Here is a 25,463-nt window from a genome sequence, read left to right on the forward strand (position 1 = left end):
TCGATCTCTCTCCCTTTATGTCTTTGTCTTTGTCTCTGTCTTTCCATGTTTATGTTATCTTTCACTATCTTTCCATCTCCCTTTTAACTAATGGATTTTTCAGTGTCCTCCTCTCCTCCCCTGTCTGTTGCTATTTGTCATTTGGACTTGCTTGTCTGTCGCTCTCTCCGTCCATCTTCTCCTCTCCCTCTCTCCATCCAACTCTTCCATTCCATCTCTTTCCCTTGTTAGAGACAGAATGTTCTGCATTCAGACTTAACCAAGCGTTCAGCCGTCAGTATCCCTTGTGTGTGTGTGTGTGTACGCGTGTAAGAGCCCACGTACACACGTACACACACACTATAGCTCTCATTTGATCTCATATATGTGAATGCCTGTGTGTGTGTGTGTACGCACGTGTGTGTGTTTCAGGAGCTGTGCGGGCCTCCAGTATCTTCCCCATCATGAGTGTGGGGCTGCTGTTCATGGGGGGGGCTGTGCGTAGCTGCCAGCGAATTCTACCGAAGTCGTCATAACGTCATACTCAGCGCCGGAATCTTCTTTGTCTCTGCAGGTGAGCTTGAGTGTGCGCATGAGTGCGTGCGTACGTGTGTGTGTGTGTGCATGCGTGTGTGTTTGTGTGCATGTGCATCCCCATGGTAGGGCTGAAGTCAGTGCCTTTAATTAAGACAGTGTAAAATGTGAACCCATGGGGTTTCGAAACCAAGCGCAGCGTGCTGAACTGTTAGAGACTCCTATCACACACACACACACAGACTGGTTCAGGTAGTTTTGCTTCCCTCACTGGCCTACGACTTTATCGGATCTCCAACACTGCTCAGTGACCCTGAATTACACATGGCCTACATTTACATCCCTCCACTGATAGACTGTGATATCAATCCCATGAGTCCCTGGGGCATGCTCACTCTATTGGCTGCTTCCCCTCCTCAGCCAAACAAACAAGCAAGCAACATGGCCGACTGTTGATTCATTTGTCCCTGTTTTGGCCCTCTGTGTGTGTGTGTGTGTGCGACTGGGGGAACATGTTAACCAGATGACTGCTCTGCTCTAATATTTGCTGAAGGACCCCATTAGGCGTCTAAAGCACACAAACGCGCCTGTCTAAAAATCGAGTGTGTGGAAATTGGACGTGACGCCCGATTAATCAATCAACAAGAACACCATGAAGTCGCTGTAATAGTGTGTCAGTGTACACAGACACGCAAACACACACACACACACACAATCCTCCCAGAATCACACTCGCAGTCACTTTCACACGATCCCATAAAATACACTTGTACACACATGCCATCACACACACTCACACAAAGCACTATAATTACTGTTCAGTGGGATGTGTTGAGTCCCATTGGGTTTTGTAGTAAATTCATGAAGCCAAATTGGTAATTATTTACCACTATATGCTGGGATGATGCAGGCTAATTAAAGCAGCCTAATTGTTCTTCTTTTCTGTGTTCCATACGGCTGCCGAGCAGTGCATTGTGGGTAATGATACGGAATGAGAGAACCCAGCTGTGTGCAATAACCCACCACCACCTCTCTCCTCCCTCTCTCCTGACACATTATCTCCCTCTTTTTCTCTGTCTCTCCAATTCCTTTTGGTCTGTCTCCATTTTCGATAAACCGTCCCTATATTTCCATGGCTGACTCCATCTCCCTCCTTCTTCTTCCTCCTCCTCTTTCTCTTCAATTGATCTCATTCCTCTCTCTCTAACCTCTCTCTCCACCCTTTCCTCCCCTCCCTCCCCCCCCCCCCCCCCCCCCCAGGCCTCAGTAATATCATCGGCATCATCGTGTACATATCCGCTAACTCGGGCGACCCCGGTCAGAGTGACAGTAAGAAGAGCTACTCCTACGGCTGGTCCTTCTACTTCGGTGCTCTCTCCTTCATCATGGCCGAGATGGTGGGCGTGCTCGCCGTGCACATGTTCATCGAGAAGCACCGCAAGCAGCGCGCCAAGTCCCGTACCGAGCTCATTAAGAAGTCCGCCTTCAGCCGCATCCCGTCCTACCGCTACCGCTTCCGCCGTCGCTCCAGCGTGCGCTCCTCCGAGGCGCCCAGCCGCGACGCCTCGCCCCTGGGGAAGGGCGGCTACACGGGGCCGGCGGCCGCCGACATCTCCATGTACACCCTGAACCCCCGCGAGGCGGGCAGCAAGGCGGCCATGGGGGCGCTGCTCAACTCGGAGAGGGAGTTCCTGCAGAGCAGCACGCTGACCAAGGACTACGGCAAGGACCCCAACAGGAGAACCACACCTGTCTGAGGGGGCCGGCCCCGTTGGTTGAAGGACTGAGGGGGAGGGATAGGGCAGAGGGGGCAGAGGCTGCGCAGGGCAGGGTAAAGGGTTAGGGGCGTTGATGAACTGTTGGTCCTGGGAGGGGGGGGGGGGAGTCTGTTGGGGGGGAGGGCTAGCTGTGGTCGCAGGTGGGCTGTCAGAACAGGTGCAGCTTTACCTTTAGCCCGCAAACTAAAGGCGCATTCTGGAGCTTTTTATTCAAAATATAGTCGTACAGAGCAGGCCTAGTATTTGTTTAGGTGGTGGAGAAAAGCTACAGAATGCACCTTTAACCTACAGGGATGTGAAAACATATCGGGACAAAAAACTGTGGTTCAGGGCACCTGCAGCCAACACCAGAGCAGGGTGGCATCTGAAGTCAAATGGTCGAGAGGGACGAGGGGGTGAAAGACCTGTGAGGACTATGAACTACCATCTTTGACCCCTGCCCCCCCCCTGACCTTTGACCCCCAGGACAGTAGCAGGGTGGGGTTAGCACAGGGAGCACTAAGGAGCTTCCACCTGTTTCTATACCAGTATATTTAACTGAAAATCTAGGCGTTGGCCGGAACAGCAGACCTAGGGTCCGGTCTTTATGAAGCTGATAGTGAGGAGTAAGGTGGGGTGGGGGGTGGGTGGGTAATCTGACCCTGGGTCTGTAAGTAGGGGCCACGTCTACCTTAACTATATTTAACTCTTTAGATGGTAAATGTTAGGTCATTGGTGCTTCCTTTTACTCTTTACTCCTTTTTCAGTCACTTTTTACATTTCTTTTTCACCTAAAAACCTTTCAAAATACCAACCATGTCTGTCTGTTTGTCTGCCCTCACCCGTCATGCCTCAATCAGTGCCATGCCTCCCCCCTCTCATCGCATCCCTCACCCAATTTCACTTCAGACCTTGCCCCATTCCAGGGATTACTTTGATAAAAGTCACGGTCCTATGTCTCCTCTGTGTCACCTCTAAAGGAATGAAGTATAGTCATATTGGTAGTGGAGGACTGGGGATGACTTAATTTGAATCCTCTGTCACCACGGAACTCACATAGGTGACAGTTTTATGTGGTTGAATCTTTGCTTTCACCAATTCAGTCCTTGGAGAACAGTGTGTTGGTGAGATACTGTAATGCAACCCATGATAAATGAAGGATGCATATTTGTATTTGAGGGAACCATTTTCATTCTTCCTGAAAATATTTCAGTGTAATAAGCTGCCACAACCTTCACATCTCTCTCTTTTTCTGTCACTCACACAAAATTAACCTCAAACTACTACTAAGTATAATCTTACTTGCCTCTTTCCTTCCATCTTTCCTTCCTTCTTTCCTTCCTTCCTTCCTTCCTTCCCCCTCTCTCTCTCTCTCTCTCTCTCTCTCTCTCTCTCTCTCTCTCTCTCTCTCTCTCTCTCTCTCTCTCTCTCTCTCTCTCTCTCTCGCTCCTCTCTCTCTTACTGCCAGTGTGTCTGTCTCCCTGCCAGAGACAATCAGTCTGAACACAGACCCAGACCGGACCATAGCATCACTCACAGCCACACAGCTCTGCTCTCTTCATCACCGCCTGTCATGCACACAGACACTCACACGCACACACACCAATATACAACTTCAACAGTGTCGTGTCATACATGTGTAAAGAAAATGATGCCCTATCTGACATCCAGAACGCTGTACACATTATTTGATCATCTGGCATACATGCAGACAAGTTCAGTTAAATGATATACACGTTTACATTATTCATATACATATAAAGATACTGGAGTCTGATCTGACCTTGCCAGGGAAGGCTTCTGTCTTTAGTCTCAGTCACACAAACACTTCTGGCTCTGTTTGTGTTCAGGCGTTTTGAAGAAAAACGCAGGAATTAGTCAGGACATTAGTGACATCACTGGATGAGAGAAAGGCAGGAGAAAAGATAGAAGAGATAGAGAAAAGATAGAGGAGAGAGAGAAAAGATAGAGGAGAGAGAGAAAAGATAGAAGAGAGAGAGAAAAGATAGAGGAGAGAGAGAGAGAGAATGTGAGCACATTCAGTAGAATTCAGTCCCGGCGCCTTGTCTGCGTCTTCAGAGTGTTGAACATGAGAGTCGAGGAGGAGGAAAACCTGCATTGTTTCATTTACCTGAACCGTTGACACGCCGTTTTATGTATAAGTGAAACATGAAAGGACACTTCAGTTGCTACAACCTACCATGATAATAAAGCTGTTTCAAACTGTGACTTGCTGGCACTCTGCGCCGCTGTGTCCTGCCGGTCCACATGCCATAACAGAAGCCTACAAATGGGCAGCTCGGCCTGCTAAGTCTCCGTGTGTAAATATGAATTTTGCAGGACCCAGCAGCAGCCTGCCGTCCAGAGCTGGAGTGAAACAAACAGTTTTTTTTTCTTCCGAAGGGCTTTTAATTTTTAAAGGACATGAGCACACAAGGGCTTTTATCCACTCCACACTGCAGTAGTTCCCATGGGGGTTTGGGATGGGGAGGTGGGAGGGGGGCTCAAAACACATTTTGCACAGGAACAATAGTTTTTAACCAGCTGAATAAGTAAGTACAAATGCTTTATGCAAAAGGACTATCCAGAGCCTCGTGGGCATTTTTATGTGTTCCACTCTGAAGACTATTCGCCCTCTACTCTAGCAGGTTAGGCTATGTTAGTTAGGGTTAGCTTTAGGTTAAGGTAATTCTACTCTGTGTACTCCTGACAATGTAAATGCTGTAATATTCTAGAAGTTTCACACTTAGCCTAGTTGCATTAGCAGTGGGGTTTCTATTTAGAGGTTATTTAATAGGGGGTTCAAAGTAGGGGTCAAAGGTCACACTACCATTCATGAGCCATATGCATTGACTCCAGCCATTCATGTCACAACCATCGGCTTCCAGCACTCCGCCCTTACTCTCTCTTTGTGTGGCCCAGTCTCAGAGCACCTTCTAACCTCCAGGTAGCACACTACATCTGACCAGAACCACACTGGACTTGCTTCACAGGAGTGCACTTCGAGGTGCTGATTGAGACACAGCCCGTTCCTCTGCTTATGCCATAGTGCTTTGACACTCATCCCTAGATAAATAATCACAGTATGAATATTCTAAAAGGTGCAATTTTTCAGAGCTTACCTAGCTCAGACCGGCTCTGACTCCTCTGCAGTTGGAGCGGGTTTACGATGGGGTAGATTGATGCATTTGTACTGCTCTAGTTTCTTTTCTACTCTGTGTGGTCCGTGAGTTGTGTTGTTTTGATCAGTTCTGAAGCTTCCCCAGAGGGAACAGAGTAGGGGAGGGGGAGGAGGAGAGGAGGAGGAGGAGGGAGGGGTGGGCGGCCTGGGCACTCAGCTGAACTTACACGGACGTTAGCCTCGCCTCACTGATGCCAGAAGTCACTGTTTGTCCACGGGACACCTCACATTGTGGAGCACACGTCACTTCTGGACCCGGTCAGCACCAGCCTGGCCTGGCCCCGAGCACCACGCCTCTCCAGCCACACTGACAAACCCTGGCCTCGAAAATCACTGTGTGAATTCTGGAAAATCATCATTATCTGCTTATGTGTTTCTTAAACGAAGAAGAAAAAAGGGAAATAATTCAACAAAAAAAACTATTGTGTTTCTTAAAATTCCTCTGTGGAGTTTCCAGAACAATGATCAAGCCCCATCAGCCATGGACTAAACCTTGATTCACTTTGAGAGATGAGATTAGACTGAATTGTTCTGAACACACGCACACACACACACAATACACATCATACATGCTGCCGCATATCGTCCATGCACCCAGTGCCTGCCTCTCCTGCCTTCAGACAGGTCCTAGATCAGCCATGGAGCTTCCACATAACCTCCTCCTCATCTGGACTACCTGTAAGGACTGCACTGGGATCAGATATTCACATTCAGAGTTTTCTCCGGGCTTGTCTTTAGGCAGATGACTGTACTGAAATCTGCTCTGTAAGGACTGTTCTGGGATCTGCTTGAAGGCCTCCAGTGTTCCCCGTTCCTACCGGACCTGGCTGAGAGCGCTGATCCAGGGTCAGAGGAGGGGGCTGCAAGGCAGAGCAGTGGCCCCCTATGACAGCTGGTCCCAGGTCAGCTCAGGGAGCTTCCAGGGTCGCCTCTAAAGCCAAGCAGTTATTTTGAACTGACCTGAGGACTGTTACACACAAACACAACATTGGTTTTGGGCATGAAGTTACCCTTCAACACAGATCTAGGATCAGAGTCGACTATCCCAGAACCCAACCTTAACCATTGAGGGGTAACTGAAAAACTGACCTCAGATCAGTGACTAAGGGGAACTTAGTCTTGCTCCGTGCCATTGAGCCAAATCATGTGATACTACACACAGACACTTACAGACACCCGCACACATACACACATACACACACACACACACACATATAGCTGACAGCTAGCCAGTTCACTGTATGAGTAAATCTCCAACGAACAGCAGTCCAACTTAAACACATGCTGTGGAAAAGCACACTTTTACTTAGATATACATATGATGACATATATATAGAGAGAAATAATATTATATACAGTATAATACTTAGAAATAATAAAAGAAAATACATTTTAAAGGCGTCTGCAGTGTTTTTTTGTGTCCTCTCTGTTATGTGCTCCCTAACTGCTCTCTCTTCCTCCTCAAAACAACACACACACACACACAATACACGCACACACACACATGCATGCACGCACACAGGTTTTGCCCCAATTTTTGTATCAACAAAAGTGTTCGTTATTTTGCATCTGTTTCTCTCTCCAATTATTACACCTCTCCATTCCTGTCAAGGTGAGTGTGTGAGGTGAAGGGGGAAAGGAGGATGATATGGAAGGCAGGAAGGAAAGATAGATAGCGACAGATGGGATTCTCTTTGATTTCTCACATTTAAACAATTATTCATGAGAAAGAATTCATGAGAAGAGCGTTGTGATTTATACCGTTTCTTTTAGAAAAACATGCCATCTCTCTTTTCCTCTCTCTTCTCAAATTACTACTCTCACCAATTGTGATTCTTTCCTGCGTGTGTGTGTGTGAGTGTGTGTGTGAGTGTGTGGGTGTGTGTGTGTGTGTGTGTGGGGGTGCTACAGTAGGCTTAGACGTTTAGAGTCCCTCATAAATATTCATGAGAGTGATGTCACTACTGGAACATCAAAGTATCACAGGGATTAGAGTGAGAAGTGGGCGGGATTACAGCAAAACCTAAACCCTGGGTATCTAAACTACTATGAAGTGGTTTATCTTTCCTTCTGTCTTTTACTTCTTCTGCATTTCTCTTGTTTTCTCACCACCGCGTGTGTGTGTGTTTCTCTAGATGGCTAGATGGACACTGCTGAGGAGGCACACATTTACAAAGCATGCATGAGAGTCAAAATAAGAGCAGACCTACATATTCTGCAGGGAAGTGTAGCCATCTTGATATTTAATTTATAGCCAATGCCAGTGTTAAAAGTTTATTGCTAGTTGGTGTCAGTTAACTATCAGATCACACATCACACATGATCGCAAACTTAAGTTTTAAACCAAGTAGGCTAATAAAAAAGGTATTGTAATGAAGCATTATATAAAAATTCATTATTTTATTCATAATTTTTTAAGCGTCATCATATCAACTCAGACAGAATTATGACACACTTATTTATACTTGAACAAAATTATTTTTTGAGGGGGCACAGCATTCCATTTGGGCGGGCATTGCCCATCAATGCCCCCCTTGGAGCCGACCCTGCCTGAGGTTTGAACTAACAGAGGAAACACATACAGTAACTAACACAGAGTGCAAAAACAGCATCTGGCAGAGAGACGTGGGGACGTGTCATCCTGTGCAAGCTGTCAAACCCTTGCCCTCACCCTCACCTCACACACACACACACACACACACACACACACACACACACACACACACTCACACACACACACACACACACACTCCTTGTCAAGTTGTCTATATGCCATGATGGATAAGGGCAACACCTGGACACAGAAACATTGGCAGGCAGACAGACCTCAGATACTAGTCAGTGTGTGTGTGTGTGTGTGTGTGTGTGTGTTTGTGTGTGTGTCAGTCCCAGGACATTGCTGAAACATCTGTCTGTTGATGTATGAGGTTCTGAGGGAGGTATGCTCCAAGCTTTGATCCCAGTCAAACCTCCAGTCAAAACAGCCATTCAGGAATGAAAATCTATTACTGACTCTACCATCTAACCATCTTACCCCACTCTCCCTGCAACATCATTACACATAAGTACTTTCATACATATGTACATACGCATGTGCACGTGTGTGTATCTGCGGGTGGCATGTGTAGCAGAAAGCTGTCACCTGCTATGCGCCATGTAAAGCAACCGTTAAACAGGAAGTGACACCGTCAGGAGAAAGTGTCACTACAGAGAGAAACGCTTCCTGTGTGATGGCCTGACTTGTGGTGACCCTGCTGTCTGTGTGCATCTACTCATGCATGCACACACACACACAAACACACACACAACGGGGTGGCTGATTCCCCATTGAGATGCCGGCACTGTTGGTATGACCTATGCACCTCAGTGAGGGCCATATGTCAACCCCTTCCCATCATGCCAAGCATCCACAAAAACACTGTAACTCTACCCTTTGGTCTCTTGATCAGTCGACTCACTCTCTCCCTCTTTCTCTCTTCCTCTTACTCCCTCTCTACCTCCATATGTCTCTCTTCCTTTCTATTGCACATCACTTCTCTCTCTCTCTCCTTCGCTTTAGGGTGATACCAAATAGGATTATATCAGGTTGGTAGAAAGGAGATGGGAGATCAAGAGAGATAGAAAGAGAGAGAGAAAGATGGAGAGAGAGAGGGTGAGAGAGAGAGAGAGAGAGAGAGAGAGAGAGAGAGAGAGAGAGAGAGAGAGAGAGAGAGAGAGAGAGAGAGAGAGAGAGAGAGAGAGAGAGAGAGTTTGGCAATGATTAGTCTCTTGGGACTGGGTCTCAGGAGGATGGTGGGTGGGAGGGGGGGGTCTAGACCCAGGTGTTGTCCCTCAGGGGCATTGGCGGTGGTGGTGTGTGTGTGTGTGTGTGTATGTGTGTGTGGTTGGAGCTTGTGAATATGCCAGGCATCTCACGTCTAATTATATTTCTCTATGCCCCTCTCACTTTAGATCTCTCTCCCTCTGTGATGAAGACTCTCCTCTGTCTAGCTTAACGAAATCAATGACAACTAATCAGAGCAGTTTGAGGTGTCTGGTAAAGGATGTTGTTACACCTCATGCGCAGTCAGTGTATATGATGTCCTGATTGATGGGGAAGCAAGTTTGACTGAAGTGTGTGTCGCGTGTTCCTGACTGTTTTCAGTGAGAGCACACCTGCTCTGGTGAGTCAGCTGGCGATGTATTTGCCCCCTGCGGGCTTGGCACTGCCACATGGATGCCCTTTGTCCAGCCCCACAGGGCATGTGTATGTGTGTGTGTGTGTGTGTACTGTATGTGTGTGTGAGAGAGTTTCTGTGTGAGGATGTGTGTGTGTGGATGTGTGTATGGATTGAACCACCCCAGAGGGCCTGTGTTGGGCTGAGCACCCATCCCGCTGCCAAACTTCACAGTCATCTTCAAAGCAACGTGAACAGAAACAACATGAGGCCCAGCTCAGCTGTGTGAGCTCCTGTTATCTCCAGTGTGTGTGTTTGTGTGTGTGTGTGTGGGTGTGTGTGGGTGTGTGTGTGTGTGAGTTTGTGTGTGTGTGAATGTCTGTGTGTGTCTGTACTGGAGTACTGGTGTGTCTGACTGACTGCATGTTTGTATATGTGCATACTACACCGATTTCAATCCAATACTTGAACACCAAGACAACCATTTGGCATGGACTAAGAACAAATGCCCTCCCTATCACTACTGGAACTGGGTTTGGCCCTTCAGTGACTCAGTGCTTATTGGTGCTCTCCGATAAGGTTTTCAAGACAAGTACTAGACTAGACGTCTGGGACTACTGAAAACTGCGGATTTGTATTGACACTCTTCCGAGTTAATGAAGAGAGCAGTCTCAAGTGTGAGTGTGTGTGTGTGTGTGTGTGTATGTGTGTGTGCTATCTTCACTAGAGCAAAACTAAAGCAACTAAGGCCATCTGCAGCGTGAAAACCCCTTAGAGCTGTGAACACTGTGAGTAGGGCAGGGTGGGGAGGGGAGAGAGGGACGGAGGTGGGAGAAAGAGGCCGGGCTGGCAAGAGGAGAGTTAGGGGGAGTGAGAGGAGAAGAGAGGAGAGGGGGTGTGAGAGGCAGGGGGAGGCCGATGAGAAGGAGCGTGAACATAAGGAGAGGTAGAGAGACCAAGTTGTCGAGGGAATGAGAACGATAGAAAGAGAGAGAGAGAGAGCGAGAGTTGCCGAAAGGCAAGAGGATGGACAGACAAAGAAAGAGAACATCGACCCGTGTAGAAGAAAACAGTTGTTGGCTGTTAGTTCTCTATAATCCTAGATCCTCAAGATGACATATGCAGCGACACACAGCACAGTCTCAATAGACTATGTCCTCCCTCTCCGCAGTGTCCCACTGAGCCTTCTCACACACACAGACAAGACATCTACTAGTTTTCACTTACTGCAACAGAATACCCCATGATTACACCCTCATTTTGAGTCATGTATACGCACACACACATACACGCACTAAATCAAATCAAATCCCGTACAGACACACACTGATACTCATATGCAGACACTCACAATCACACACAGACAGACACATACAAGGAGCTGTGGATCCACAGTGGCTCTTTGATGACAGAGTCAGTGGATGTGTAACATATCAGATCAGGATAAGAACGACCGTTTAAAAACAGCCCTTTTCTCTTTCATCCTTTCCCTCTATCTTCCCCCTCTCCCTCTCTCCTCCCTCTGCCTTCCCCTCACAAAGGAGTGCTAAGCTGGGAAAGATAGGGCAGATCCCTCCTCTGAGCAGCCAGGCAGGAACGATAGAGAGAGAGAGAGAGAGAGGAGAGAGAGAGAGAGAGAGAGAGAGAGAGAGAGAGAGAGAGAGAGAGAGAGAGAGGGGGGGGGGGGTATACAATACTTTCTCATTAGGATCATCTCTTCTTCTTGAAGTTTGGTCTCTCTCTCTCTTTTTCTCATACCCTAAGCACATCTTGACCAAATTGAGCAACCTATGAGCTCATTCTCTGTTCTCTCTCATTCAAAAAAAAGTATGTTCAGCTAGACAAAAAGTGTCTATAAATCGTCATAGTAAAAAAGGTATTTCTGAATAGAAAGGTTCTTAGAGAAACTTAAAAACTCATGATTATAAATTATGTTGGTTCACCATCTAGTGGTCACTTTAACTGTATGACATTTTTATACGTTTGTTTGCCTAAATGGTTCACGGCAGAACTTGACTTTTAGGTGGTTATTTTCATGGTTTTAAACTAACTGTCTTTAACACATTTATAAAAAAAAAAAAATTTTTTTTTTTTTTTTTTATTGTCAAAATGATCCAGCCTCCTATAAGTGTTCTGCGCAAGTCTATAGAGAGACACTGACGTTCTGAACGTGGTCCTTGCGCTTGCATTTCGGAAACCCCGATCATATGACAGGTCGTTGTGGAGACAGCAAGCTGTAGCTATCGAGCTAGTTTAGCGAGCCAAGTACAGCTGATAATCAACGGAACGTATCATATCCAAAATTATTTAAAATGGAACGGAATAAAAACCTACCCAATTTATCACTTGAAACCGACAGAAATTAAAGTAATTTGAAAAACTGCGTTGCTTAGCAAGCCACTGTCTTTAACAGACTTGGTGCGCTACAGTGAGTGCTAGCCACTACAGTAGCTAGCTAGCTAAAAGACTAATCGTTAGCTAACTGGACAAGTAAGTAAGGTAGCCAGCACCAGCTGTGTGCTAGATATCTAATATACTTTTTTTCTAGCTAGTTGAAGAGCTTGTAGCTAGCCGCCTGTTTTAAAACTAGTGTAATTACATAGGTAACTAGTTTTCTATCAGGGGGTCTAGCAGTTGCGCTACTTCAAAATGGCTTGTGTGCATTATAAGTTCTCGTCTAAACTCCAATATGACACCGTCACTTTCGATGGCCTGCACATCACTTTGAGTGATTTGAAGAGACAGATCATGGGCCGGGAGAAACTCAAGGCCGGCGATTGTGATCTACAGATAACCAACGCACAGACTAAAGAAGGTAAGCAATTCTTCATGTTTGGGCGTCTGATAAAGCTGACAAACGGATCATGTCATGTTCAAGTTAGCTTAGCTAGCTAAATTGAAGTAATTTCAAGTCGGTGTTGAACGCGGAACCATCTTAGATACACATATTTTCAATATAATTAGCTATGGTGGTGAGTGATCATTGACCGTTTGCCACACGTGGGCCTTGACCTGGCCATATTGGCTTTGACAGCTGTGCGGATTACAGAAAGTGGTTGCGTCACATATGGTACGGTAACAACCTTAGAAAAGTGTATAAAACCAGTTCCGTTTCGTACTAAGCTTGCTAGTTGCATACTTAATCCATATAAATGTCAGATATTCTACTTCATGATGACATGGCAAGATTAAATAATAATTATCTTTTGGATTTCCAAGCAGGTCACATAAACACAGAGCATTTTGCAGATCCATAGTCTCCCTTTCCTTTCCCCTCTCATCCTCTAACTTGTAGAATACCATGATGACACAGCACTTATCACCAAGAACTCCTCAGTCATCATCAAGAGAATACCCCTGGGAGGAGTCAAAGCCACTAATAAAACCTATCTCATGTAAGTGTTGACTGTGACTCCTGTGTTCTCTACACACTTGTACTCCTCACCTGAGTCAGAGCACTTGTTTTCTTAGTGTATCCGGTCCAATTTGGTGCTGTTCTCTTCATATTTATACACGAATTACATCCCAAATTGTGGCGGGAGGTAAGTTATGGGTTAAGCGTAAGGGATCTCGGAATAACTGTTTTTGGAGAAGTGAGTATTTATGACTCCCCATTCAGGGTTTGATGTCATAGAAACTGTCGGTTAGGCAAAAAAAAAAAAGAGTGCTTCACCACAGCTGTCAGCCACCTGCAGAGAGCCCTGACAAGCCTGCGTAGGCCCAGGAATGACTCCTCCCTCCCTGGCTGCTTTCAGTCGAACATAAGAGTTCCATTCAATGGCGGAGCATGCAGTGTAGGCTATTTGATTCCAGGGCTAGGCCTACTCTGTGTCTGGGGAAATGGCCCCATTGTGCTTCCCTGGCTCTACTGCAAAGTTGACACACTGCCTCTTGTTTGTGTTTCAGTGGACGCTCTGACCATCACCATGTCGTGGGACCCCCCAAAGCCGTATGTAACCAAACCACACCTCACCCCACACTGAACTCACACTTACGCCTCCACATGGTACTCTTGAACGTGGGCACAATGTTCTGGAACCACTCCAGTGTTGTGGAGATGCAATTATCCTCCTCCTGAAATCCAATGTAACCATCGAACAAATCCAATGTTTTTATTTGATTTTTTTCAAATGTTTTATTTCTCTCCAAAACTTGAAAAATGTTCGAAAGCGTGCATGTGAATGCTGCACTGTGCAATATTTCCCACTGAAGTCAGACATGGAAAAAAAGGTTATGGCAATCTATTGTACAGATGCCTGTATGATCAGTCTTTATGATTTGCCTGAAAAGAAGTGGAACATGTCCAGTAGTTTCTTTAAATACGATGCGTCTGTAAAACTGTTATTGTTTTTCTAATAAAAACTTTTGAGCTTTTAAACTTCCCATTTGTATCCTGCTGTCTAAACCCCTATACCTAACAAAGAGTGAATGTCTAAGGGCAGGGCAGTGGTCCTGAATCTGATAGCTGTGCCCATGTGTGTTTGAGACCGATAGAGAGAAGGCCAACGCCAGCACACTAATAACAGTTATCTGAGTGACAATGAGAAGATAGGTCTGGAGGCAAAGCCCTTTTTAGCCGAGCTAGTCCAGTCCTGAACTCTTGTGGTTGAGTGTCCTGTCTCACACAAGCCAGTGTTAGGTTGTGTTATTCCTTCTTAGACATTGAGACATATCTCAGTTACGTCTTCACCGATGTTGGAAAGTGTCAGTGCCTAGAATGTAGGCAGGGATATGTGTATGTATGTGTCATTCCTGGTTGTGGTTCCTCTTATATGTATCTTGGTGGTAAACTGACTTTGTCTTTAATTCAAACAGATGGATGATCATGCAGTGTCTGTGTCTCTGGCCCAGCTGTCTAAGGTATACCCCCTCAGTGAAACCCTTTCTGTTTGAACATAGTCTTTCGTAATCTCATGGAATTTTTCTTTATTTTGATCAGTAGTTGTAGTGTTTATGAATGTAATTCTTACCTTGCCTTCTGCAGTACACTGTATCTAATGTATACTCTATACTATTTTTATACATGTTATGATTTAGCACACAAGTCTTGACACTGATCATTATTTAACAACTGTTGGGCCTAACATTGTTTATATTGACATATGATAATCACCTAATGGATGTTAGAAAGCCATCTATGTCTTTATAATTAATATGAAGGTCAAATTAAGTTTAAAAATAATCCTCCTGTGTTATCAATGTAGCCACTGTCTTTTTTTTGCAGATTTAATACTCATTTTCCCCAACTGCTGCTGCTATTTCATGTATTGATCAGTATTAATATGAATTGTTATGTGTGTCTCTCCTGACTCCTGTAAAGAGTTAGCCTTGTCATTGGGTGAAGCACCTTACAGCATGCTGCTTGTGTCCGTTTCCTCTGGCTGTGCGCACATAAACACAGACGCGCGCGCACACACACACACACACACACACACACAGGCGCTACCAGGACCGTACCGCGTTAACAGTACAGAAGAAAGAATTGTTTACTTTTCGGTCAACATTGCTTTTATCCTTTTTCATTTTTCTCATGAAGATTCACAACATATTTTTTTTCCCCTCTCTCCATGGATATTTGTCCTCCCTCGGGTTGCTTCTAAAGCACACTTGTTTGTACACTTTTTGTTTCAGCCTCCCAGGATGAGGCTGCTGTATATGACTGTCATCTTCTGTGTAACCCTGATTACTTGACCTCACTCATCATGCTCTGTCACTGTGAACACAGCATTAGTTTGTGAAGGCAAATTCTGTCAACAATTTACTTATAGTAAAAGAGTGTCTGATGTTGCAAAGTTGCAAATGTACACCATGGTGTAGATGTTAAATGCTTACAATATTGACCATATATTTGCACATTTCTTGAGTGATGACTTTGTAAAGGACTGGTACTGGTTGTAAACTGATCATATACCTCAATTGCAGTTGACTCTAGTCTTATGTAATGAAACCTACGTTTCCGGTGTCATTGTATTTGAGTGGGGTTGGATTCTTGGGCCAATGGGAGAATTACTGTGTTTGACGTTTTCTTTTTTTGTCAATAAAATTTGGCGAATGTCTCTTAGACCCTGACCATGAGTGTGTGGACTAGTGGTGTGCCTTGCATGCATATTGGTATTTTTCTCTCGCAGTGCTTTAGTAGTTTACAGTCATTCAGTGATTTGTCCTCAGTTGGGATTGGGATCAATACTGGTCTGAATCTAACTGGGTTGAACAAAGTAACTCAGAACCAGAGTTTTGTGTCAAGACTCTGTTCAGAATGCAGTTCTTAATCTACGTTTAAAGATGGCAATGTATTGAAGCTAAAACTAGTCAATTTGAAAGACGAGGCTTCTCTTATAGAAAGCAACAATGTGAGGTCCTTTACATACCTCTGAACACAGTCAGTAAGGTTATTGAATACAGCCAGATTCCCAACAGTGATTTGTTTGACTCATGGCTAACAAGTAAACACAACAAGGCTATTTAGGGTTGCGTGTCCCCTGCTGTATGCTGGGACTAACAGAGACCTCAACAGAGACACAAGCAGCATCAGTGCAGCTCCATAAGCTTCTCTTTACAGGAGCCTGGTTGGTGTGAGGGTCAGTGTGTCGGTCCAGACTAAGTCTTTAGACAGCTAGATCTTAGAAGCTTGGGTAGCAACCTCCACATCAACCATCAAAACCAAGGTTATGTCAGCACGTATCCAGTCCTGTCTGTATGTTTCCTGTTGACCCGTTTAACCTCTGTCCTGTGTGTGTGTGTGTGTGTGTGTGTGATGCTGCCGTCTCGCCCCTGCGATGCAGACCGCAAACCTGGCCGAGGCCAACGCCTCCGAGGAAGACAAGATCCGCGCCATGATGTCACAGTCCAACCACGACTACGACCCCATCCAGTGAGTACGGAGCGAGAGAGGGGCTCTCTGCCCCGAAGCAACATGTCACTAGTTCACTAGGTCCCTCATGGACCTTCTGGTGGTCTGATCTCAACTGCTCAGCCCGATATCCTCAGTCTGGATGCCTGGTTTTGTGACGTGTATTTTCATCTGGATGAGCTGCTGTGGGCCTAGCGAACGACTTATCTGTTCCTTTTATCCAACCAGCTACACGAAGAAGCTGTCAGGGCCGCCCCCTCCCAACTACACCTGCTTCCGCTGTGGCAAGAACGGCCACTACATCAGGAACTGTCCAACCAATGGGGTAATAGGACACATCTGTGATCTCCCCTGCAGCTCTGGTTATCCGCTCAACCAATCAGCTGTGCCCACTCAACAGCTTACAATGACAAATTGTGATGTTGTCTTTTATTTTGTATGATTTATTAATAATAATTAATTAATTTATTAATTATTATGCTTTTTTTCTAGTACCATTTGTCTACTGTTCTTTTGTTACTGATGCAAATGTGCAACAGAACGCAAGATTCTCCTCATTGACTCGACATTGAACACTCACGTTTAATCCAACGCGTTGCATGACACAACCGACACGAACGCCAGACCGAATCAAAGATGTGTGTGCGACACGCAAGCATGTGACGTGTGCGTATCTGGTCGTGCCAGCAGGATAAAAGCTTCGAGGCGCCTCAGAGGATCAAGAAGAGCACGGGCATCCCTCGCTCCTTCATGATGGAGGTGGACGACCCCAGCATCAAGGGAGCCATGTTGACCAACACCGGCCGCTACGCCATCCCCACCATAGACGCGTAAGTACCCCTGTCTTCTGACGCCCCTCATCCACAACACTGGAAAGGGCTTTCGTGTGGCCGCCCGTGTGTCAAAGTTTAGTTTATTGTAGCCATTGTAAAAGGGCTCGCGTGTTGGCAGCCAGTCTTTAAAGGGCTTGTGTGTTGGCAGCCAGTGTTTAAAGGGCTTGTGTGTTGGCAGCCAGTGTTTAAAGGGCTTGTGTGTTGGCAGCCAGTGTTTAAAGGGCTTGTGTGTTGTAGTGAGGCGTACGCCATCGGTAAGAAGGAGAAGCCTCCCTTCGTGTCTCAGGCCAAGTCGTCCTCGGAGGAGGATGAAGACCCCATCCCTGACGAGCTGCTGTGTCTCCTCTGCAAAGATCTCATGACCGACGCTGTCGTCATCCCCTGCTGCGGCAACAGCTACTGTGACGACTGTGAGTCTGAACACACACACACTGTCTGCACTCGCACACAGCTATTGTGTCGACTGAGAGTCTGAACACACACACACACACACACACGGTCTGCACTCGCACACAGCTACTGTGACGACTGTGAGTCTGAACACACACACACACACACACGGTCGGCACTCGCACACAGCTATTGCGATGATTGCGAGTCTACACGCGCGCGCACACACACACTCACTCATTGACATCCAAAACACCCCCTCACCTACTCACCCCCCTCACTAGTCCCAATATGGGATTCTAGTCCAACTTAGTTTCAGACCTGCGACCTTTCCGCCCCTCACTGTTCCATGTTGACTCTTCTCAGGTGTCCGGACGTCTCTACTGGAGTCAGACGAACACATCTGTCCCACCTGCGGCAAATCAGACGTCTCGCCCGACGCCCTCATAGCCAATAAGTTCCTGCGCCAGGTAAGGCTCTCCCCCTGAGACGTGGGGAAGATTAGAGTACCACCCGGATAGTGCACATAGCAGAGTCAATCAAACGCACCTCCTACCTGACCGGTTGTGTTCAGTTCACCTGTACTGCAGATGCTATTTGACCAATATCCCGGCTGGTCTGTCTCCAGGCAGTGAACAATTTCAAGAATGAGACGGGCTACACCAAGCGCATGAAGAAGGGCGGCCCTCCGGACTCTGCTGGCTCCGCCCAGCCCCCTATCCCCGCCCCTCCTCAGCCCCGCCTTCTACGCCCCTACCAGCAAACGAGGAGCCAGCAGGATCCTCTCATGCCCCGCCCTCCTGCGGCCGACACCCCACCATTGGCCCAACAGCCTGGCACGCCTCCCGTTGGTGGGAAAACCGCTGCAGGCTCCTCCTCCCACAGCACGCCTGCTGCCTCCCCTCAGCACCTACCCAGCCATGTGGAGCCACCTGTAAAGTAAGCAGGGGCACACACACACCTCACACATGTACACACAGAATCACACAGTCAGACATCAGAGAAATCATAGATGCTTTCAACATGGGTGTAGATCTCAACACCCCCTCACCCACATCAGTGACATGTAACAATGTTGCAACCCTTACCGTCTTCCAGAGAGGTTGAGGACCTGGTGCCGACCCAGTCTGTGGTGGTCTCTGCGGACCCTCCAGCTCCCACATCTCTCCTCCCCACGGTGAGTACACACACACACACACACACACACACTATGCTGTTCATTGCATTCACACAGTTTTGGTTGGTTTGTTTTGCAACCTTTAACCAGACCTGCTTATGTCTGTGTTCTGCGTGCTGTCTCCAGGATTACCATGTCCAAGTTCTAACCCAGCCCCCTCCTCTCAGCCACACGCTCCACAAAGCAGGTGAGTTACCTCTGGCATCAGCTGGTTTTAACAGAGAGGTTTTTGCCTCATGCCAGCATAACATTGAGAATTTCAAAACCGACTTGATATAAGATTTCTAGAACAAGTACATGGGTGTGTTTGTATTTGGATGCATTTTTTCTTGACCCACAGGCCCGCCCCCGAGACCCAACCCCCCCAGACACTCTGGTGGACCCCCCAGTTGGGACACGTAAGTCTAAATCAAACTTTATTTGTGTAGCCTTGTTGGCAAGCAGTGTCACAAAGGACTTCACAGATAAGCATAGATATCCAAGCTAAACCCTTTAGACAATACAAGGGCAAACCTCCCACAGTCCTTCATATCCTTACATCAGCTTGGCGTCCACGAAACATAAAGTTCCTGTTCTGCCTCTCTGATGTCACTTCCTCTTCCTCTCTCCAGCTCCGGTGGCCATGACAGGCCTCACAGTGACCAACCCCAACACTCCCACCTCCCTCCCAGCCAGCCCCCACCTTCCTCTGGACCCCTACCCCTCTTCCCTCCTCCTCCCTCTCTCTTCTCCACCCAGCACTTACCCCCGCTTCTTGGGGTGGGGCACCCCCAGTACCCTCCTCCGCACTACCCCCCGGGCCAGCCTCCCTCCAGCTACCCTGTACCCCCGCCAGGCTTCCCTCCAGTCCCTGGGGTGATGCCCGTCCCCCCCTGGGCACCCTCCACCTCCCAGCCCCCGCCCCTCCCCAGCGCCCCCATCCCCTCGCTCTCCTCCGCCCCTCACCCCTCCTTCCTCTCCAAGGATGACTTCTACAGACAGCAGCGGAGGATGAAAGAGGAGTGAGTTTGCTTTTGTTTACCTGGAAAAAGGGAAGGGGGGATAAACAACGAAAGATAACCTTTCGTCATTAACTGAAATATGAACTGAAATCCATGTAAGGGATTCCATTGGTTATCGGTGCATCCTTTTGCATGTTGGCATGCGAGCGAGTGGATACCTGACGGTGTCTTCTTCTCTGTTCCCCTAGTCCTCCCAGCCTTTTCAGCGGCAGGGCCAGTGACAAGTCAAAGCTGGAGGAGTTCACCAACGACTTTGCCAAGGAGCTGCTGGAGTACAGGAAGATGCAGAAGGAGAGGAGGCGCTCCTACTCCAGGTAACCATGGTGATCCCTACCAATAGGGACCCTCTGTATATCCAGTCACCATGTCTCTCTCTGTCTCTCTCTTTCTCTCACTCTCTCTCTCTCATCTGTTCATACCTGCTTTCTCACCCTATCCTGCACCCTTTTGGCCCTCATCTGGCCTTTCTTGCCTGTTATTCATCTGGTGTTAATTGATCCCGTCTCTTCCTCTCTCTCTCTCTCTCTCTCTCTCCAGGTCCAAGTCTCCCTACAGGGGCTCGTCCTACAGTGGCTCCTCCCGGTCTTACTCTCGTTCCCCTCGCTCCTACTCCCGCTCCGTGAGTCGCTCCCGGTCCCGCTCCAGCTCCCGACCCAGACTCCGGTCCAGGTCTCACTCCCGCTCCCCTTACCCTCGCCGCCCCGCCAGACCCCGCACTTACCGCTCGCGTTCCCGCGGCTACCGTCGCTCGCGCTCGCGCTCCCCCCCGCACTACCGGGGCAGAGACGGGCCTGGAGGTGGCTACCGGTCTAGGTCCAGATCCCCAGGACCCGGGGGCTACCGGAACCACACCCCGCCCGCCAAGAAACCGGGCTCGGACCGGGAGCGCCCGGTGCCCGAGGCGGAGCGCAAGTACCCGGGCCGGGAGCGCTACCGAGACAAAGAGCCCCTGCTGCCGGAGCCCAAAGCGGGCTTCCCCCCACGGGCTCCGGACAGTACCGATTCCCAGGAGAGGGAGCGCTACCACCAGTGGGAGCGCGAGTACAGAGAGTGGTACGAGAAATACTACAAGAGCTACAGCGCCCACCTGCCCCCTGTCCACCCGCCTCCTTTCAGGGCTCGCCCCTCGGAACCTTACAGCCCCCCCACAGACCGCTACGCCCAACCCCGACACACCCGAAACAGGGATACCTCACCCCGGAGCTCCCCCTTCCGTCGAGGGGGGAGAAGGGAGGAATACTCCCCTCCTACCTCAGCTCACAGTCCAGGCCCCGCCTCCAAAGGGAGAACGGCAGCGATGACCTACCAGGAGAGGTGCTTGGAGAAGTATGGACAACAGCCAATCGTCAAGCCTGACAATAAGGAGAACCCGAGGGGATCGACCAAGGACAAGGAGCCAGCCAACTTCACTTTTGGCGTAGCAACCGTTACCTCAGCTAGACCGGGTGCCTCCAAGCCTGGTGCACACTCCCACAGGAAGCAGAAGAAGAAGAGAAAAGGGGAAGATGGGAGAGGGGGAGGAGAATCCTCTTTCAGCGCCTCGGATTCCACAGAGGAAACGCAGAGGAAGGAGAGAAAAGAAACTAGCGATGTCAACGCCGCTGGCCGGGACGACGCCACCCCCGTTCGGGATGAACCAATGGAGAGTGATGCCTCGGCCTTAGCTCCACCTCCTCCTAAACCGGATAGGGCGCCCTCAGACAGAGAAAGGTACGAGAGGAGGGACTTGGCGAAGAGTGACAAGGCCAAGCGCAAATCCGACTCCAGTGGAACCAGGAGAGACGACAACTCCTCCTATACGAGCTCCAGAACTGCCAGAAAGAGAGAGCCGGAGACAGACACGCTCAAAACTGCCCACCACAAGACCAGCCCGGTAAGGGCCGAAGACCAGAAGACCCCCCCGGCTGAGCTGGCGGTAAAACGACTCAGGGAGGAGATTCTGCCCGTCAAACCAGACCCCTTCGCACCAGAATGCAGCCAGAATCTCCAGACGGCTGTCTCCCTTAAAGCAAGTCCACATATCTCTCATTCAAAACCGGACCGGCAACCTGACCAGCTCAAAGCTGCCAGAACCAAGCCAGATGGCCACAGGCAAAGTGAGAGTGAACCAGACCAGGCCAGGCCCTCTAAGGAGGACCAGAGAGTCTGGAAGGAACCAGCAGCCAGGCAGGACAGGGAGTCTGCCAGAGAGGACAAGCCCAAGAGAGAGGCTGAGAGGGTGGGCAGGGCAGTGGAGAGATCCTCCGGGAGCAATGCTCCAGACACCAAGCCCGAGAAAAGGAGGAGGCGAGAAGAGAGGGGGAGGAAAGAGGTGAAGAGCACGGACGATAAGGAGCTTAACGCACCGGGAGGGGGAGAGGAGCCCAGTAAAATAGAGACCAAGGAATCCCCCAAGCCAGACGTAGAGACCCAGACCGACGAGGAGGAGAGAGAGAAGGAGACCCTCATAAGGCCCCTGATCGAGCGAGGGATGAGGGGGAAGATTAAGATCAACATCAACATGGAAGGGAAGAAGAAGGAAGGTGGAGAAGGAGGGGTCCAGGGGCCGGCTGCTATCAGCTCCACCAAAGTAGAGAAGGTAGAGAGGAGCAAAAGCCGAGGCCACCGCAGGGTCCTAGCGCCCGACGGCTCCGCGGGTGTGGTAGACTACACGAGGTGAGACGTTTGCACAATCCCTTTTTGACCACTTGGCTTTTATCTTTTGACTAGCCTAGCCGTGTTAGTATGTTCTGTTTCCCATTTAGCGAGCTTATTCTTCCTGGAGTACTGTTGAAACACTGTTGTCATGGTGGCTTATTTGGTAACCTGTGCCTTGATGCTTTGGTGTAATGCAGTGCCAGCTCCACCGGGGGCAGCCCTCTACGTGGAGGTGGCCTGAGCGCTGAGGACAGGCTGGAGCAGAGGAAGACTATAGTGAAGACCCTGGAGGAGTACACCAACGACAGCTCCACCCCTGCCGAGGATGAGATCGTACTCATACAGGTATGCCGTGTGTGCGCACAAACAACATCAAACAGGCACACACACGCACACACCAATAAACGAACGAATGAATCTCATCCAAGTCAGTATTCGACACGCGAAACATCCCCACAGTCCATGAACATCTCTTCTGAAAGGTCACTTTCCCCCTGTGTAGGTCCCTCGCTCCAAATGGGAGAAGGAAGACTCTGAGGAGGAGGGAGAGAAGGAGGAAGCCGTCACGGTCCAGGCCAAACCCCAGGCTCCTCCGCACACTCCTCTACCCCCACCACTCCCTCCACTCCCCACCCTCTCCGTGGCAACGGAGAGCCTGGTAGGAAGAGCGAGGGTGAAGGAGAGAGACCAAGAGAGGGAGGTGGACAGAGTGAAAGGCTCGTCGCGGCCCCCGCCGGAGAAAGCTCTCACTCCTACTAGTGAGAAAGGCATCTTGGCTGATACGCAGCGCTCCAAAGCCCAAATCTCACCTGCTGAGAAAGACAGACAGGAGGACAAAGACAAAGAGCAGGCGAGAGAGAGGGAGAGAGAAAGCGAAAGGGAGAGGTTCAAGGAGCGACAGAGGGCCAAGGAGTCCGGGGGCAGGGAGAGGGGGAAGGAGCGGGAAAGGGATCGCAGCAGTACATCGAGCAGGGAGGCGACGGACAAACATCGGCCGCCCCACTCGTCCTCCTCGTCCTCCACCTCCTCTCACCCCTCGGAGCGGGAGAGGAGAGAGCGGGAGCGAGAGAGGACTGGTGAACGGGGGAGTGACCACGGCAGTGAGAAAAGCTCCTCGTCCTCCTCGCACTCTTCCTTGCGGGACCGCCCGGCCGAGCGCAAACCCTCTGACGGCAGGGACCACAACGTGGTCGTCGCGGCGGACCGCACGCCGACAGACCGCACGCCGACAGACCGCACGCCGACAGACCGCACGCCGACAGACCGCAAGCCGACAGACCGCAAGCCGACAGACCACCGAAACAGAGACCCGAGAGAGAAGGCCGACCAGAAACACAGAGACCACCTTGACGTCAGACACAGGGACGGTCGCGACGACAGGGAGCCGGGCAGACCCCCTCACCGCCGACGTGACTCCCCCCCTGACCCCCACAGGTCTCGGGGCTGGGACAGAGACTCGCACATGTCTGATTCCTCCAGCAGGAACCAGGCCGGGCGAGGCTGGGAGCCTGTGAGGCCCAGTAAGAGCAGCCCTGGCAGGGACAGGACACAGGACAAACGACCCCCTCTGCCCCCCAGCTCCACAGAGAACCAGCCCACTAAAGGGGCAACCAAGGGAGAGGAACCCCGAGCTGAGGGTCCATCGGGGAGGAAAGAGAGCCAGCAGGACAGCCAGGGAACCAGAGAGATGGAGGTCAGGTCTGTTAGGGAACCACTTCAGCCAGATTGTCACCAACAGCCCCCGAGGAGAGACAAGCCAAAGTCCCCCCACGTGGACCAGGAGCGGGAGGGCGAGAGAGATGGGGAAAGGAGGGGGAAGGAGAAAGGCAGAGAGAACCCAGCGACGAGGTCCCCCAGTGGCCTCCAGCCTGACAGACAGCAGTCCGACCCCGTCAGGGAGACGGACGAGGCGGCGTTCGTGCCCGACTACAGCGAGAGCGAGAGCCCGGGCTCCGAGTCGGAGGGGAGGATGGATGACCGGGGGAGGGAGGGCCGACAGGGGGAGGACAGGAGGAGGGAGGCGAGGAAGGAGCGGGCTGACAGGCGGGAGGACAGGGCTGAGGCTGGGGGGAAGATGGATGCGGGGAAAGGGCCGGAGGGGGAGAGCAGCCGGAGCAGCAGCGTCAGCTCCACCTGCAGCCAGGACAGCCGGAAAGACGAGAAGAAGAGAGACAGGAAGGAGAAGAAGAAACTGAAGAAGCACAAGAAACACAAAAAGCACAAGAGACAGGCGAGCTTGGAGTGTGAGGAGGGGGAGCTGAAGGGACACAAACACAAGAAGAAGAAGTCCAGGAAGAACAGAGACAAAGACAAGGAGGGGCAGGGGAGAGGGGCGGCGGGGGAGGGCGACGGGCAGAAGGCCGAGGAGGGGAGGAAAGAGGAGGCGACGGAGGAGGAGGAGCAAGACTGTTGAACGTCTCGAATGTCCCTCTGATCTTGTGACAGACAAAGCCTTTGATATCCTTCAGCCCAGACCTGACCCTGACCGGAGAACTGGAAACAGATGTCCATGACCTGCGCAAAGAATCAACACCAGTTTCCCTGCCTCCCTAAGATCATCACTTCTTTAGGTTTTCCATATACATGTTTATGAAAACAAAGTCATTTGACCATGTTAGGCGAGGATAAACAAACACTTGCGAGAGTGCTAGGTTGGGTTTACTTGAATGATGGGTTAGGTAATAACCATTTTTGTTGTTTCTTGATCAATGTTTTTTTTTTTTTTCCCAGGTACTTTTTAGTAGTGTGCCATCTAAATGCCATCTCTATCTTATAGGATATGCATTCTTAAGTCATGAGAACTTGAAAGAATAGCACTTTAAAGATATGAAATGTAGAAATGTTATTTGCCATGGTTGAGTCTTTGAATGTATCATAGCATCAGGATATTCGAAAGATGCGATTCGAGAGCTTGAATGCCACTGGGAAGCTTTAGTGGTGTGAAGTCAGCTAAAAATGAGGAACTAC

General features: G+C 49.4%; 2 protein-coding genes across 2 annotated transcripts in view; both read left to right on the forward strand.

The window, feature by feature from the left end:
• cacng3b (calcium channel, voltage-dependent, gamma subunit 3b) overlaps positions 1-2,308 on the forward strand; it is a 6,495-nt gene extending 4,187 nt beyond the window's left edge. Inside the window, 3 exon segments of the mRNA XM_062478639.1 lie at positions 412-467; positions 469-553; positions 1,774-2,308. Coding sequence (XP_062334623.1) covers positions 412-467; positions 469-553; positions 1,774-2,270 — 638 coding nt within the window. The 3' untranslated portion in view covers positions 2,271-2,308.
• Positions 2,309-11,783: 9,475 nt separating this feature from the next.
• Positions 11,784-24,909, forward strand: LOC134034246 (E3 ubiquitin-protein ligase RBBP6-like). The gene is made up of 18 exons (XM_062478651.1): positions 11,784-12,423; positions 12,904-13,003; positions 13,515-13,557; positions 14,424-14,468; positions 16,391-16,479; positions 16,687-16,783; positions 17,149-17,288; positions 17,529-17,701; positions 18,048-18,151; positions 18,310-18,620; positions 18,780-18,858; positions 18,985-19,045; positions 19,199-19,256; positions 19,470-19,859; positions 20,048-20,173; positions 20,397-22,514; positions 22,694-22,841; positions 22,999-24,909. Exons 1-18 carry the CDS (start codon positions 12,258-12,260, stop codon positions 24,907-24,909), a joined length of 6,159 nt encoding a protein of 2,052 aa, XP_062334635.1. The 5' UTR covers positions 11,784-12,257.
• Positions 24,910-25,463: the final 554 nt, after the last annotated feature.

The sequence above is a fragment of the Osmerus eperlanus genome, chromosome 2 (assembly GCF_963692335.1).
Source record: "Osmerus eperlanus chromosome 2, fOsmEpe2.1, whole genome shotgun sequence".
Lineage (NCBI taxonomy): Eukaryota > Metazoa > Chordata > Actinopteri > Osmeriformes > Osmeridae > Osmerus > Osmerus eperlanus.